At 38.5% G+C, this 16,572-nt stretch overlaps 1 protein-coding gene across 9 annotated transcripts in view; it reads left to right on the top strand.

Annotated features, from left to right (window-relative positions):
• MAST4 (microtubule associated serine/threonine kinase family member 4) overlaps positions 1-16,572 on the top strand; it is a 581,240-nt gene that overhangs the window by 218,235 nt on the left and 346,433 nt on the right. For 3 of the 9 annotated variants that reach the window (XM_055251515.2, XM_055251513.2, XM_055251511.2), the window contains exon 1: positions 13,567-13,677. The exons of the other annotated variants lie outside the window; for them this stretch is intronic. In XM_055251515.2, the coding sequence (XP_055107490.2) occupies positions 13,639-13,677 (39 nt within the window). In that variant the 5' untranslated portion in view covers positions 13,567-13,638. Of the gene's footprint in view, positions 1-13,566; positions 13,678-16,572 lie in introns of those variants that run through there. 9 annotated transcript variants of the gene reach the window in all.

Here is a 16,572-nt window from a genome sequence, read left to right as displayed (position 1 = left end):
TGTTTAAAAATACTTCTTTAGAAGCATATAAAGGAAGCGACATTTCTATTTCTTAATCCAAGTATCCCTTCTGAAAACCGAGTGGTAAAATTAGTAACATATTCCCCCCTTATCTGAGGCTTGACTTTCTGTGGTTTAAATAGGTGAATACAGTACAGTATTTTGACAGATTACATTCATATGACTTTTATTACAGCATAGTTATAATTGTGCTATTTTATTGTTGTTAATCTCTTACTGTACCTAATTTATAAATTAAACTTTATCATACGTATGTATATATTTTAATAGAAAAAAACAGTATATATGGGGCTTGGTACTATCTGTGGTTTCAGGCATTCACCAGGCATCCTGGAACTTATCCCTGGAGTGTAAGGGGAGACTGCTTTACTTGTATTTCAGAAGACAAATAACGTTTTTAAAAAAATTCTGCTTTCTGGTAAAGTATTCAGATTTTATTGTATTTTTCCCCCTAAAGAAATTGGTATTATTTCTGATGGCTTAGGGTATTGCTTTACAAATAAGAATCAGATTTAATTTATTAGGTTTGTCTGTAGGTAAAACAGTATACATACATCCTTTTGAATCCAGCTGTCTTTAGAGGACAGTTGAAGTGTACAGTTAACAGGCTCCTCACAAACGTCCTTACCTGCTGTCCCAGAGGAGAGTGGTGACAGGTTTTCAGGGTTGTCAGGTAAAGTATGGAATCATCACCAGTGTTCAGGTGGCATTAGAGAAACCTCAAGGAGGAAAAGAAGGAGCAATCTGTTTGCTTTTAATAATTGAGTCATTAATGTGTTTAGTAAAGCCAAGATAGACAGGACTTATCCAGTTCACCGAACTTCAATTTTAGAGGAAGATTGAGGAAAAGTGCCTTGCCTTTCCATGCAAATGCTAGTCTTTGGTGAAAAGAGATTAAAAATATTATTTTATGGCATGCTTGTCTAACCCGCAGTCCAGGACGGCTTTGAATGCAGCCTAACACAAATTTGTAAACTTTCTTAAAACATTATGAGATTTTTTTTGTGATTCTTTTTTTTTTTTAAGCTCATCAGCTATTGTTAGTGTATTTTATGTGTGGTCTAAGACAATTCTTCTTCCGATGTGGCTTAGGGAAGCCAAAAGACTGGACACCCCTGTTCACAGCCACAGGAATCAGTGCTTCCTTTCCCTCTGTTTCTCATCAATCACCTCTCTCATCCCCTCACCTTTCCTCAAGTTTTATAATCACTTATGGTAAATATTACAGGAACATAGTAGGAAAGTCTTTTAGGTATTTGAGCTGTTTTATGTAAGAGTGTAGTAAGTAGAAGGAAATTACACTCTGCGAACCTGGAAAGAGGGAAAGGGGCAGAATTTGTGGGGTCTGGTTTTGTAGATCTGTACAGGTATCAAAGTCCAGGATGGTTTGAGGTTGGAGAGAATGGCTGCCTTTAGGAGCCAGGCCCACTGTACCCTGGCTGCCATCACAATGCATTTTCAGCTCCACTACCCATGTTTGCCTTTGCACATGCTGCTCTCTGGGCTTGGCGTGCTTCCCCCAGCTCCCCATCCGTCCTCTACCCCACTTAGAATTTCTGCTTCCGTTAGACTTGGGATTTCTAAACTTGTCTGCACTTTGGGATCACCTGGGGTGACTTCAGAAACTACTTACTTCCAGAGATTGTGATTTAATTGGCCCGTTTGTGCCCTTAGTTGTTTTGAAATTTATAAAAGACCCTCCAGTGATTCTAATGTGCAGATAAATTTGAGAACTGCTGTTTTGGACTCTGTTCACCTCCTCTCTCAAACCTACCCTTACTCTCTACCCACCCTTCTGAGTTATTCCCTTCCTTGGTGCTTCTGCCCCACCAGCACCTGGAGTGTCTTGTCCCTGTGTCTCCACTTATCTCCTTGTATTTTGTTTGTTTATCCATGTGTCTTGCGACCCCATGACTGCATTCTGGTGGGACTGAGCCTTTTTCCTCTTTCTATTCTTAACATCCATCATAATGCCTGATTCATAGTAGATATTTAGTGATTGGTTTTTGAATCAAGGGGACAAAATAAAATAGTAATACAACGATTTAAACGAATCAATTCATGTACTTCTGACTCAGGACATTTTTATGGCCCAGGTAGATATTTCTCCTTTATTTGAAAAACCATTGATTCCCTAATCTCCTGTCATTGCTTAAAGCCATGATAAGTATATAAAATTAAAGAGGAATATGTTTTGTTGTGTGGTATTAGCTTGAGTCACAAAAGTCAGCTTTAGATAAGGGGACAAAGAGGGCTAAGCCAATATTCAATAAAGCTCAAGGATGTGAGAGTAAAGTGCTGTCAATTTCTAACAAGATAATTCCCCATTGTCTTACTTAAAGAATATTAATTTATCTAATTGATGATAATCTGGTCAATTTATTATAGCATTAAAAATGCAAATCAGTTAATATACCAAAATATTCATTGTCGTGCCTGAGAATTTTTAAATTTTATTTTATTTTATTAGGTGATAATGGGAGGCATAATTGTGAATGTTTGATTCTGGCAAAATACAATTAGTTTCTGTGAAACACATTGTGCATTAATGATACCATTAAGATTAATGAATATAAATGAATGAGCTGGAGATTTCAAACAGAACAGAGGGACTTTATATCAGTGTATAAAACTTGAGATAGATTGCCTTGATTTTTAAGGATAATGTGCTAGAGCCCCTATTAAATTCTTATATAAGCTAGAGAGAAAATAAATCCAAGAAGTTAAATCAACTTCCAGAAGGGTCAAACTTCTTAAACATCTACTGTCATTTTTTGGAAGACTGTTGTAAATGGATTTTGGTAAAAGAAAGCCATCCTTAAATTTTACTTTAAGAGCTATTTTAAAGACAACTTTTAATAGTAGTTTCCAGGTCCTGTATACGTAAGAGTGCATGTACATTTGGTTATAAATCATTGCTCATTTAAATTAGATATGACTTTAGAGTGTTCTTGTATCTTCCAGATGTTCTACCATAGACATCTATTACTTTTATAATTTTAAAATGTTATTAAGAAAACTAGACATATGTTTGTTTTTCTTGAACTAAGAGATGGAGAAAGGCAAAAGAGCAGCTGCTGATCAGGGTCTTAGGGAAAAGCCATGAACTCAGTGTATACCCTGACCCCAAGAATCATATGGTATTTTGAGTATTGATGCTCGACTCTGTGGTTTCATAGTATAAAGAGAAACTTTGCCACTAAAAATAAAAAAAAAAACAGAACAGATTTCACTATGGTCTGTGCCCTTGTAGTTTAAACATTGTAATTTCCACATCCTCTTGCTCAACTAGATAAATACAAATACTGTGTCCTCAGGTGGTACTTAACGTGACTTCTTCCTATGTATATCTCCTTGGTTTGATCTTCACTTAATGCTTCTGTTTCTCCCACTATATGCATATGTATGTGTGGGTACGCGCACATTTGGATTTTTATTCGTTTGTGTGTCTATCTGCAAGTTCTGCAGGGCAGCACTTGCCCTTGGATTGCTACTGCAGTGGTGATGAGAAGGACGAGGAAAGTGCAGGAAGAAGGGGAGGTGTTCAGGAACATGGCGGCCACCTCGGCCCTGCGTTCTGACCTACGAAGCCTGAATTCTCTTGTTAGCTCTGCCTTTTTTACTATTTTCATGACCTTGGGCTCTCCTTGGAACCTCATTGTCTCACTTTCCTGATTGGTAAATTGGACCAGTCTCTTTTCTTTCTACTTCTCAAGAAACTGATGAGAATTAATGAGATAGAATCTGGAGCCCATTTTGTGTTGAAGAGTCCACTTAAGGGATGCTAGAAGACGGAGTTAGTGTCAGAGAGAAGGGGAACACACATTGCTTGCCGTGTTATGCGATAGAGTCTCAGGGAGCACTTCTCTTTAACTGTTAACTGTTAACTAGTTGGCAGGTGGCAGCCTCATTTCTATTTGTGTCTGAAATGGATGACATGTGAGTGCAGGATGATAGGAAGTCAAACCAAATGTAGGGACCGGTGGAATGACGAGCAAGATTCATGGGGGAACATCTAGCCTTCTGCATTGCTACCTGAAAGAAACTTAGCTATTTAAAAAACAATAATTTATATATACCTCTCAAACCTATTTGGCTGCTCAGTATTTGTGAAAGTCACCAGAAGTGCTTGGCTATATGTGTGTAATCCAAACAAAATCAGAGTGAAGCTTGTGGTCAAAATCTCAGAATTCATTTAAAGTGATGCCTGTAGGTAGGCTAAGGCTGAAGACATGATCCTAAAGTTAGGGTTTAAAATAGTCAGCTTGCACAGGCGCTTCAGATCTATGTGTAATGCCTGTCAATATGAAAACACAGATGTAAGAAAGAATGCTTGATTAATTCACATGAGGGATTCCATACTGATTTTAGTTAACATATATGTCTTTGGTCAATCATATTTTAAATTCTAGGGTGACCAGATTGGTTTTTCTCCTTAGAAAATTTTCCAGAGTTTTTTCCATTTTGTGTTTACATTTTTTTTTTTTTTTTTGAGAAGTTTGTCTAGGCAACAGTCCATTTAACCTAGAACTTAGTTTCTCCTCACCGTGGGATTTTTTTTCTTTTTTTCAACAGAGTCTCACTCTGTCCCCCAGGCTGGAGTGCACTGGTGCGATCTCAGCTCATTGCTGTTTAGATCTCCCAGGCTCAGTTGATCCTCCCACCTCAGCCTCCCAAGTAGCTGGGACTACAGGCACACAGCACCACACCCAGCCAATTTTTGTGGGTTTTTTTTTTTTTTTTTTTGGTAGAGATGGGGTTTCAAACTTCTTGAACATTACAAACTATGTTGCCCAGGCCTGTCTCGAACTCCTGGGCTAAAGCAATCCACCTGCCTCGGCCCCTCAAAGTGCTGGGATTATAGGTGTGCATCCCTGCTCTCAGCCACTGTGGGATTTTTAAATACATATATAGCCTGAACGTGCTTTTCTAATCTCTGATGTAGTAGCTATACTTGGAATATAGAGTACAAAACTAAAAAAAAAAAATTTCCTTGATCTTTTATCTCTAGGTATATCTTTTCACTTTAGGGATAATTGTAGGAATCTCTGTTTCAGAAGCTCATAAAATACTTAGATGATGCCAGCAGTATTATCTTGAGTAAATATACATGTTAACATATGAGTTTCTAAAGCTTGTGCAATTGACAGGTATCATACAATGGCAGTACTGCCAACATCGCTTCACTCATCTATTTCCTTCTTAATCTATATATTAATATGATATATGGGACTTTGCTAAATATTAGTTCATGGTCCCAGTGTTGGCTGTGCATCATTTAGACATGAAGGGACATAATTGAAAAAATATATATTGGAGCTATTTCCAATCGTCAGATCTTCATAAACACTCTCGTATGAAAAAAATGAAGTTCTATTACCCAGTTTTATTAGAAATGCTATATTTTGTTGGATTCGTGTGTTTGCAAAGTAGAGGATATTTTCCTGCTGTGATTGATGTTAGGGCATTTATGAGGATAGTCTGCTATATTTCATATGTATATGAGGGTGTCATTGTTAAAATGTTCAAAAGAAAATTATGTATGTGATTTATATTTTATTATTTCCTCCTAGGATGTAATTTTTTCAATACCATGATTCCTGTCATATTGTCAGTAGTGATTTGATGGCTAATATGCCAGAAATAATTAGATAAAAAAAGATGATGCAAACGTCAAGGCAATATAGCTTTCTTGTGAAAAGCCTTAAGCAAAATCACGCATGTTACGTTGTAGAAATCACCAACTGCATACATTTAAGAAGTCCTCAGGATTGCAGGTGGGAAGGAAAACAGAGCTGAATGCAGGAAACATGGGATGCGGCATATTTCATAGGCATATGCTTGCTACTGACCCCACCTGCAATTTTTGCTACATGAAATGTGTTTTAGAAAATGCTACTGTTTGGATAAATTCCGACTTTGATGTATTATCAGTGGGAAGGTGTTAGACTCTCTCTTTTCTTTGGAGTGGGAAAAATTCCTTCGTTCCCTAGAAGGCAGACTGCCCCTTATTTTAGTCTTTCTGACAGGCTTAAAGTCTGTTTTATTTGGTGAGATAAAAGACATATACAGTACACGTCTGCTGTTTCTTTACCTTTGTTAACTTTAGAGGTTAGAACTTTATTTTAAAATTTCAAATGACTATTTTAAAATATAGGGGAAGAAAATTTGTGGTTTTGGTATTTGTTCCTGAGTGTAATATCTCCTGGTACTTTAAATAGTGTGGAACCTGTTGCCAGGTGTCATTTTACTTTTGAGTTTTGATGACACTGGTAATTAATATCTGGTTCATTTGTATGTTATTTTAATGAGTAGTACATATTCCTAAAGATTAGCCATTAATAACAGGGAGTAATATTATAATATTATGGCATTAATTTTATATGGTAATAAAGATTCGTGTCAACCTTAGCTAAGGATTTAACCTGTTCTCAGAGTGAACATTAATGCTGTAGTGTGTGTTTTAGGCATGTGAGGCTCAGCTCATCACTGGTTTCTGAGCTCTGCTGTCTGACTTGGGAGACTGGTGTTGAGGAGGGGCTGATGGGAAACCTCGGTGCCCTCCTCAGCCTTGAGCATGTTCGGGGCAGGATCCTTGAAGCCAGGAAGGTAGCTGAGCAGCTGTGTGAAGCAGATGCTTGGTGAGATGGTAATGGCCTGGAGGAAGATGGGGAGGGTTGGGAGACAGGACTGTGGGTTCAGTAGGGAGGGACCAGGTGTCCCCAGTGAGGGGCATGGGCTGCCCTTACCTGGAGGGCAGTGAGACCAGTTTCTCAATTTCCCAGAAGGTTGCCTCTTCTTCACTTCCCCAGCTTCCTGATGATAAGCCCATAATATTTTCATTTTACAAATGAGAAACCAGAGCTCAAGGAAGTTCAGGGATTTGCCCAGCCTACCGGGTTTCTCTTTGGCAAAGCCTACGTGGGGACTGGCTCTCAGCACCGGGTACTTCTAAGTACACTGGGGAGGCATGGCTTCCGGGAAATCAAGGCAGATGTCAGAGTTGGGGTTTTTCCTCCTTTCTTCCCAGAACTGCTCAGAACAGAGTGAGCAGCCTTGCCCTGAGTCATTTCACCTAAACGGAAAGAGAATTAAGGAGTTGCCTTCAATGGTAAATTCCAGAAAAAGCATCAGACTAGAAAATGAAGAGCTGCCAGAACCCCCGCAAGTTAGCAGGGATGTGTATTATGCCTGGCATGGCAATGGAAAGAGTGCTCTTGGTTTTGTGGAATCCACTTGATTGTAAATAAATGTGTTATAATTAGGACTGTATAATTTTGAAGTCAGAAGGATGAAGAGTTGTTCAAACTCAGAGTGGAGGCCCAGAGACATTTAAGAGGAAAGTAGAAAGAAGCCTGTTTCTGACCAGCCCTCTTCCTCCACCCCTCCTGCCCAGGGGGGTATCTCTAGTTTCCCCTCTAAAGTAGCTAGGGCCCGGCTGCTTTTCTCTTTTATAGGCACATGGCTCAGAGAACTGGGGATTCAGAATCTTCTTTCTGGTGTGTTTTGACCATTGACAACTTAGGATATGCTCATTTTTTCTTAGGAGCTAAAGGATCTGACACCTTGCACGTTATTAATTCACTTTGAAAGCCCTGTTTCCTTCTTTGTTTAAACTCCAAGAGGCAGTAGAGCATGGTGTTAGGAGCCCAAATTCTGGAGTCAACCTGATCAAGGTTGGTATTGTATCCCAGTATCCCAGCTGATATGGTTTGGCTTTGTGTCCCCAGCCAAATCTCATCTTGAATTATAATCTTCATAATCCCCATGTGTCAAGGGAGAGATCAGATAGAGGTAACTGGATCATGGGGGCAGTTTCCCCATGCTGTTCTCATGATAGTGAAGTGAGTTTTTATGAGATCTGGTGGTTTTATAAAGGGCTCTTCCCTTCCTCACTTGGCACTTCTACTTTCTGCCACATCGTGAAGAAGGTGGCTTGCTTCCCCTTCACCTTCTGCTGTGATTGTAAGCTTCCTGAGGCCTCCCCAGCCATGCTGAACTGTTAGTCAATTAAACCTCTTTCCTTTATAAATTTTCCAGTCTCAGGCAGTTCTTTTAGGTAGTATGAAAATGGACTAATACACTACCTCTACCTTGTCTTGGCTGTGGAATCTAAGGGAGTTATTTAGCTTCTCTGAGTGTTGATTCCTCATCTGTGAAATGGGGATTATAACGGTTCCTCACTTATGTGGTGAGGATTTGATGAGATGATACATATAAAGTACTTAACAGCAATGACTGGCATGTAATGTGATCAACAAATGTTGGCCTTTTTTTTTTTTTTTTTTTTTTTGAGACTGAGTCTTGCTGTGTCGCTCAGGCAGGAGTGCGGTGGCACCATCTCGGCTCACTGCAACCTCCACCTCCTGGGTTGAAGAGATTCTCATGCCTCAGCCTCCTGAGTAGCTGGGATTATGGGTGTGTGCCACCACATCCCACTAATTTTTATATTTTTAGTAGAGATGGGGTTTCACCATGTTGGCTAGGCTGGTCTCAAACTCCTGACCTCAGGTGATCCACCTGCCTCGGCCTCTGAAAGTGTTGGGATTACAGGCATGAACCATGGTGCCCGGCCGGCCATTGTTATTAATATTTAGAAGTGAAACATGGGGGAAAATTGGGTACAAAAATTAAGAAGGAATTTAAATGTAGACACTAATCTCACAGCTGTGTTGCTCTTTGGCATTCAAGATATGATTATATTCACAATACTGGATGTATGTATTTTCATGAATCATCTGTTTCTCCTTTGTAATCTTTTATGAGCTAATACAACATATTCATTGGCCACTGGCAGTTATCTATGAATGGAAAGAAGTAATCAGTGAATGAATGGAGATATTCATCCACTTGGCCATAGTGACTTACCTCTGAATGAACATTTAGAGAGACATATGAACCCTTGGTCTGTTGTCTACAGGTAACCAACAGGATATTTATTTTATGGCTGTCTACCTTGTTGAGAAGTAGTGATCACGGTCACACTTAACTCAAGAAGATGTTTAGGAGAGACCCCACCCCGGATTGTAGTGATGGTGTTGGAAATCACATTCCTAGCACACCAAGAACTCTGACTAGTGGGATGAGGAGTACAGTGGTACTCCTCTCCGTCACTCCTCTATCACTCTTTCTTCTGGCTAGTGTGGCGGGAGAAACAACTTTACTAGAGGACGATCCTCTCCACTGCCCTCCGACTTCAGCTCCCATGGCTTTTGGATAGGCAGTTCAGCGAGAGCTGCTGGATGGGGCTGGATTAGGCCAGTGGAGTGGAGTGGGAACTCCTCAGATGTTCCTCACAGCAGTTCCTCAATGAACATTTCAGTTGCTGAGGAATGGGTAACATCAGAAGATTTGTTTACTTTGGGGTAACCAACACAGAACTAGTGAAGAGAGGTAAGTTATTTCTAAGTACAGTCATGTGTCACTTAACAAGGACATGTGCTGAGAAATGTGTTGCTAGGTGATTTCATTGTTGTGTGAACATCATTGAGTGTACTTACACAAACCTAGATGGTATAGCCTATTGCTCCTAGTCTGCAAACCTATACAGCATGTTATTGTACTGAATACATAGTCAGTTGCAACACAATGGCAAGTATTTTTGTATCGAAACATAGAAAACATACCTTAAAAATACAATATAAAAGGTATTTTATATCTGTATAGGGCACTTATGAATGGAGCTTGCAGGATTGGAAGTTGCTGTGGGTGAGTCAATGAGTGAGTGGTGAGTGAATGTGAAGGCCTTCTACATTACAGTGCACTACTGTAGACTTTACAAATAATGTACACTTAGGCTACACTGAATTTATAAACAATATTTTTCTTTATTCAATAATAAATTAACCTTAGCTTACTGTAACCTTTTTACTTTATAGACTTTTTAATTTTAAAAACTTTTAAATTCTTTTGCTTTCACTTACCTTAAAACACAGATTATGTGGCTGTAGCAAAATATTTTTTTCTTTATATTCTTTAAGCTTTTTTCTATTTAAAAATGTATTTTTTAACTTTTTAAACTTTTTTGTTAAAAACTGAGACACACACACACACACACACACACACACACACACACACACACACACACACACTGGCCTAGTCCTACACAGAGTCAGGATCATCAAGGTGTCATTAGGCAAAAGGATTGTTTTAGCCCTATTATAATCTTATGGGACCATCATATATGTGGCCCATCATTGGCTGAAATGTCAGTATGTAGCACATGACTGCATGTGAAAAATATCTGGCCATGTAAATCAGAGGAGAACCCATATCCTTGTACCAAACATCACTGTGGACAATATTACAAAATCTCAATGTACGCTTTTTTGAAATGTGTTCAACCAAACGTTTTCTTTCCCCCTGGTTTTTCTCAGTTGGTATTTGGAGTTGTTTTTGTTTCGTAAACCATTTAATTGCAATCATTCTTAAAATTTAAATTTGACCTTTATTACAGTGGCCATGGATTTTGAGTATTCCAGGAAGTAAATTACGCTTATAATAGAGTAGGTATGTGGTGTATCCATACAAATCATTTTTTTAATGAAATACTGCAAAGCCCCTGGCTTTAGATTACAATTAATGACAAAGCCTACCAGATTTTATGATTTGAATACACATGTAAAAGCAATACATATTGAGGCTGGTACTTTGTGAATTGACTCATAATATTGTGAATATATTCCATGAAGGTATAAAATCACAGGAAAAATGAGTTTATTAATGGAAATTAGGCTAGATCCTAATTATTACCTGTGAATCGTATCATCATTTGAAGTTTTTATTGCATTTTAACACATGGCTTATCTTGATGAGAAAATATATAGCAAAGGGTAAATGTAGCAATTTTCCTTTTACTATTCCCTCCGCTAAGCTATTATTGCTTGATGTTATTTTTCAGCAGCCTTTCATTTTTGTCCCAAATGTTTTTGCCTCTGGCTGGTTTTATTTCTTTAAAATGTATGTGTATCACTTCTCAAAATGATACATTTTGACAGGTAATCGATATTTTTTCATACTAGATTTGATGGTATGATGGTCATGATCCTCATTTTAGACTTAGTTAATGGTGGAACACTCACTTAGATTTTATCTCAAAATATTCCTTTGTTAAGAAACATACTTTTCATCCTTAGCCAGATTCCTATTTATCGCTCCCACCACCTCCCAAACACCTCGAGCTGCAGAGTGCCTAAGATGCATGCACGTCAGCTGACGTTTTGACAGTGTGTCCTCCAAATGTCTTCTGATAGTACTTCCAACTAGCTTACACGATTGGTCACAGAAAAGATACTTCTGGGCTCTCTACCTGTTTTGTTTTGTTCTCCTGATGACTCGATTTGTGTTTCAAGGGGAAAACTGGTTTGTCCTCCCACGCCCCCCCCCATCCCGTCTCTTTCTCTGTAGCGGGAACTTGGTGCCCTCCTCTAGACCCTAGTTTTTCTAGAAGGACCAGCACAATGGCGATTGTAGTCCTCAGAGTAGAAGTTATGTGAGTACACCACGCTCGGCTTTTGCTTTTAAGAACTGAGCTTCTCGGGTCAAGATTTTTTCCAAAATCGGTCAGGACTTCCTTTTGCCTCTGTGGGCAGATAGCAATGACACTGTAAGCTGGTAAATATATTCGGAGCTGCTGCCAAGGCTTTGTCTAAAACAACTCTTGACATTCAGGGAACTTTCTGTGCTCCTCTCTCAGGAGGGTGACTTGAGGGAGAAAGCGGGCAACAATTGTCATTCCCTTTGTTTTCACTGAAGAGCCAGATTTTCTCTTTGCAGGAACAGATTAAAGTGCAGGTGAGCCTGTGAGGGGTGGGGGTCTGTTCTCCACCAGCATTACAGATTGCCAAAAGATAGAACAAGGCTGGCCCTTTCTCCCTCTCTTAGATGGTTTTTGTTTCTTTTAAATTTGTCCTTTTTAAAGGATTTAAAAAACGTAGTTTTAAAAATCTTTTTTAAAAATTCATTTGTGCTAGAATTTGTTGATACACTTTGACTTGAAGAATGACCAGTTTTTGTGCTGTATTTTGCTTTAGAGATGATATTACTCCTTCACATACAAGCGAGAGCTAAAAACTCTCTGGGGTTTTCTTCCTTAAGTGGTATCAAATCAACATGCCTAAGTGGAAAAACACTCTGAGACCCTTCTCTGCTAGGGGTGGCATTTCTTGACAGGCTCCTCTTTGTATGTCTGGAGATATATGTAAAGACCGTTTGGGAACATAAAATGCAATCAATTTTCCTCAGTGGTTAGATTCATAAATCCCTGAGCTATTTTTAATGACATAATCTAATCAATTGATAGCAAGCCTAATAGTGTGTTGACAGAAAGAGATGGAAAACCAGTGGAATAGCAGGTGAATGGGTAGGGAACCACTAGACACTTCCTTCCCCTCTCACACATTTAAACATCACTAGATAACTGGGTTAAGTAAAATCCAGGAGTTACTGATTTAAAAAAATGTTTATACTTGTCTTCCTAACTTTCAAGAAAAATAATTATTCTAATGGATAGAGTGAAAGAGGTAGTTCTTAGACAAAGTACAGTTAGTCCTTGTGTCTCTCTCAGGATCGAACTATTCTCTCAATTTAAATATCTTTAGAATAGACACCAAGGAGGAATAATTTATTATAAATTGGTAGTGTCGTATGTTATTACTCCTGTGCCATGCCAGTAATGAGAACTTAATATTCATCTCTTGGTTGCTTTCCATTGAAATAAGATGAGGATGAATGGAGTAAACAAGCTGAAACAGACTGTGAAATTGCACATGATGGGAATTTTTTTTTAGCTGCTTATAGACTATACATAGGTTAAATATTCCAACTAACGATGGCTCTTAGAATCCCCTCCACCCCGCCTTTTTACATTTTGGTCAGGTATCAGCAGAACTAAGTTATTATCATGAGGGAAATTAAAATCTAAACTGTTTCTTTCTTTGGGCTAGGAACTGAAGGGCAGGTATTTATGTAAATGAATGGGCTTTCATGCTGGGAGGTGTAAAGGGTTTGGTGGCTGGAGAGCAGCTGCCCTGAGCCCTCCGTTTTCAGGTTTGCAGGCAGCATGTGTGTTCTGCTACATTTTTGTTTTCTTTGATGCCTTCAGAAGAGATGAGCACCAGGCATAGTGGTGCTGCTTGGCTGACCAGCTGTGCCCTAGTTTTTCACCATCCCAATCAGCGGCTGCCTTTTACAGAGGTGTCTGTCACCGCTGATTTACTTAGCCACTGTGACCTTATAGTTGCTTCAGATGGGGCTTGACCCAAAGCTACTGCTGAAAGCCATTTAGTGGTCTCCTGGAATGCCACAGCCAGCATTTTGAAGAAGAGAAAACAAGGATCTCACGATTTCCTGTCTAATAGCAAGAGCCTCCTCCGCCTGGATAAATGCATTAGGTATCTGAGCCCACTTGCTGCTCTCTCGCACCGAACTGCAAGCATCCGTGATCTCCGAAGTTGCTGGAGTGAATAACTAAGCTGGACCAGCTGACTCCGGGCTCCAATCAGCTAGAGCGTGATGTAAGTGTTTAGCAGCTGCCGGGCTCTGAATTAGCGTGCCGAAGTAGAGGTAGTACAGCATGGCTAGACTGTTGTGAGAGGCTGAGAGAAAGCAGAGGGTGAGATGGATGAGTCCAGCATTCTAAGACGAAGAGGGCTCCAGGTAGGAGACTGCTCCATTCTTGACATGTAGCATTGTCAGTGGCCAGCCATTGAGGATTTCAAAGTTCCCTTGTCATTCCTTTACTGGGCATGAATATGTGCATAATTCTTAGTATCTACATGGCAACGCTATACGGAGTTTCTAGTTACAGGTATGACACATCACAGGGTTCAGTGAGGAAGGTGCTTTTGTCAGAGACAATAGATACGACTTTTAGTTTGACACTTTGGTGGTTTGTTTTTCTACTGGTTATTCAAGAATAGTTAAATCGTGGCTGGCGGTGACAGCTGATGCACTGCTCTGGCATGCTGTCAAGTGTCTGGGAAGTCTGTCGAGGGGTAGCAACTCCTTTCAATTCTGGGAACACAGGACTCAGTTTTGTGTCGGGATCAACCTCCGCTCGGCGGCATCTGTCTGATCGGCTTGCAGTTGTGTGCAGCTGCTGGGAATTTTCTCCGTCAGTGAAATGAAAGTTTTTGCTGGCAGCTCAATCAAAGTTTGCTGTAATTTGTTTATGTTGAGATGAGAAAAGATATGTATCTCACTGCCTTGTTTTTTTGTGCCCAAGTTTCTGTAATGAAATTACTCTGACTTTTTTGTACAAATACATTCTGAGTTAAAACTTAGCAAATCAGAAGACTTGGAAAAAAAACAACAAAACATCTGCTTGGCAGTTTATAAGTTTAAGGAAGCCAGAACATAAGTATGTTCAACATTAGTATGGTTAACTTCTGCACATCTCTTTGTCCTCTGTATAAGTGATATTTTTCTTTGTGAAAGAATCTAATCATTAGCCATTTTTAAACTCTTATATATTATTTTGATACTAAAAAAAAATGCTTGGAATACAGAATATACTGCACGTTTAGAAAGGTTTCCTTAATATTAAGTCTTTGAATTTCAGCTGGTCTAGCTGTCTGCTTTTTGTTCTAAGTATCAATTATTAATACTAATATTCATATTACTATAATATTAATATTATAGGCAACTAAAGGATTATTTGCAGCTAAACAAAAGAAGGATTAGAGAAGTTGGGGTTACATACCATCTATTGTTCAAACCTAAGTAAACAGACTACCTCCTTAATGAATTTCAGTGTGGTCATTGTTTTTGAATGCACAGTGTGGTTAGTCACTGCTGTGGATTTCCTTTTCTTTGTTTTCATCACCTCTATAAAGTTCTGGTAACGCACAGCTGTTTGTGTCCACGTCCTCTTTGGGGTCACTTGTTAAATATGGAAAGGCTCTTTGTTAAAAAGATGATTAACTCCGTTAAACTCGGATTATTAGTGACTGGATAGTAATTCTTCTGTGAGTTTTCTCTTTCCTTTAATTCATTTTAAATGATCTGAAAATGTGTTTTTCAGAAGAAATTTCTTTTTTGAGTTTTTATTATTTCTGTAATATGTCTATTATCACAACTTCAGAGGAGATAGTTGAAGCATATGGTGCTTGTGAGGTGCGTGGATCTAATGGGCCTTTAATTTTAGAAATAAAGGAATCATTATTTTTCACTAAAATAATGGAGCTATTTTCTATTTAAAAGATTTGCTACAAAACAAAGGAATACTTGCTAATATATTATTAGAGTGCTAGGTTTTTATTGTACTTAATATACTTTTTCTACACCTGCCATCCTCTGTATAATGGATAAGGAATATTTTCTCTTCTGGATGAGATAAGTCTTCATGCTGTGAAAAATAACACCATAAAAGTGCTTAAAAGTTCTGCCACTTCATGGTTACAAGTTTACTGTGGCTTAATACAAAACCTATTTTGCTTTTACTCCCATTGCATCTAACATTTAAAGAAAGACATTACATACAGTAGCTGTTCTTAGAAATTCCAGTGTAAGGAAACTATTTACAGAATACACACTTTATGTATTTGTATTACTACAGATGTCACTGTAGAGTTCATAAGAGTAACGCCACCTAGTGAATTTGAGAATTAAGTTAATTTACAAATATAGATAGCTATGTGGAACATTTGAACCTGCCGATGAGGTATATCTGTGTTGGTAAAGCTAGGCTGAAACCTGCATATCTCTATTCCTGGCTCCAATCCTATGTTGTGAGGTAATCCTGACACACCCTCTTGGTGTCTGTGTATTATTCTGTAAAATGCATACTGTAATGTATGACTTTTGAGTGTACTAAATAAGTAGATGGGTAGAGTTGAGTTCTTTAAAGTTAAGGGTCATATAATAAATGTACTAGCATCTAGGAGGAACCCAATAAATATTGTTGAAAACCAAGGGATGATTTATATTCTCTATAACATTCCATATCATTGCTTATGAAATGAACTTGTTGTATTTATACACCATGTTTGTTGTCTGAATTTGTCCTTAAGTTAGAACAGTTATCAGTAAACCTAGTAAACATTTATTTACAGGGATCATTATGACAGGCTAATATAGGGGCGTTTACATTGTTTTAAAAAGCATCTGTGCATTGAATAGATACATAGTATGTGAGACGAACCAGCTCTTTAACTTAAAGCCCAGTGTCAAAAATCTGGAGTATACACTATTCTAATTCTCAAATCTAATTTTACAATAATGTATTATGTGTTTGGTATAAAATGATGCAGTATGTATTTAGGACCAATTTTAAAAAGTTCAGTACCTCTAGTTTTTAAAACACGAGACTATTAGTGGTGTTTTTAAAATTTGGACTTTGAAAAATTATTTTCAGTCAGAACATATAATTTCTCAAAGCATGACAAGCTCATAAAATGGCAGCACAACTGAGTTGTTCATCTTAAGTGACTGCACTTTTCCATCTTTTCTATGGACTGTATTAATATTTCCAGTACTACCGATAGCACTTCAATCACTGCCTTTGAAATGAGAATGAGAGAAAGCAGCCCTCGTGGTTTCCAGTGTTAGAAT

The sequence above is a fragment of the Symphalangus syndactylus genome, chromosome 18 (genome assembly GCF_028878055.3).
Source record: "Symphalangus syndactylus isolate Jambi chromosome 18, NHGRI_mSymSyn1-v2.1_pri, whole genome shotgun sequence".
Taxonomy (NCBI): Eukaryota; Metazoa; Chordata; class Mammalia; order Primates; family Hylobatidae; genus Symphalangus; species Symphalangus syndactylus.
Note: the sequence above shows the minus strand (reverse complement) of the source record. Positions and strands in the feature narration are given on the sequence as shown.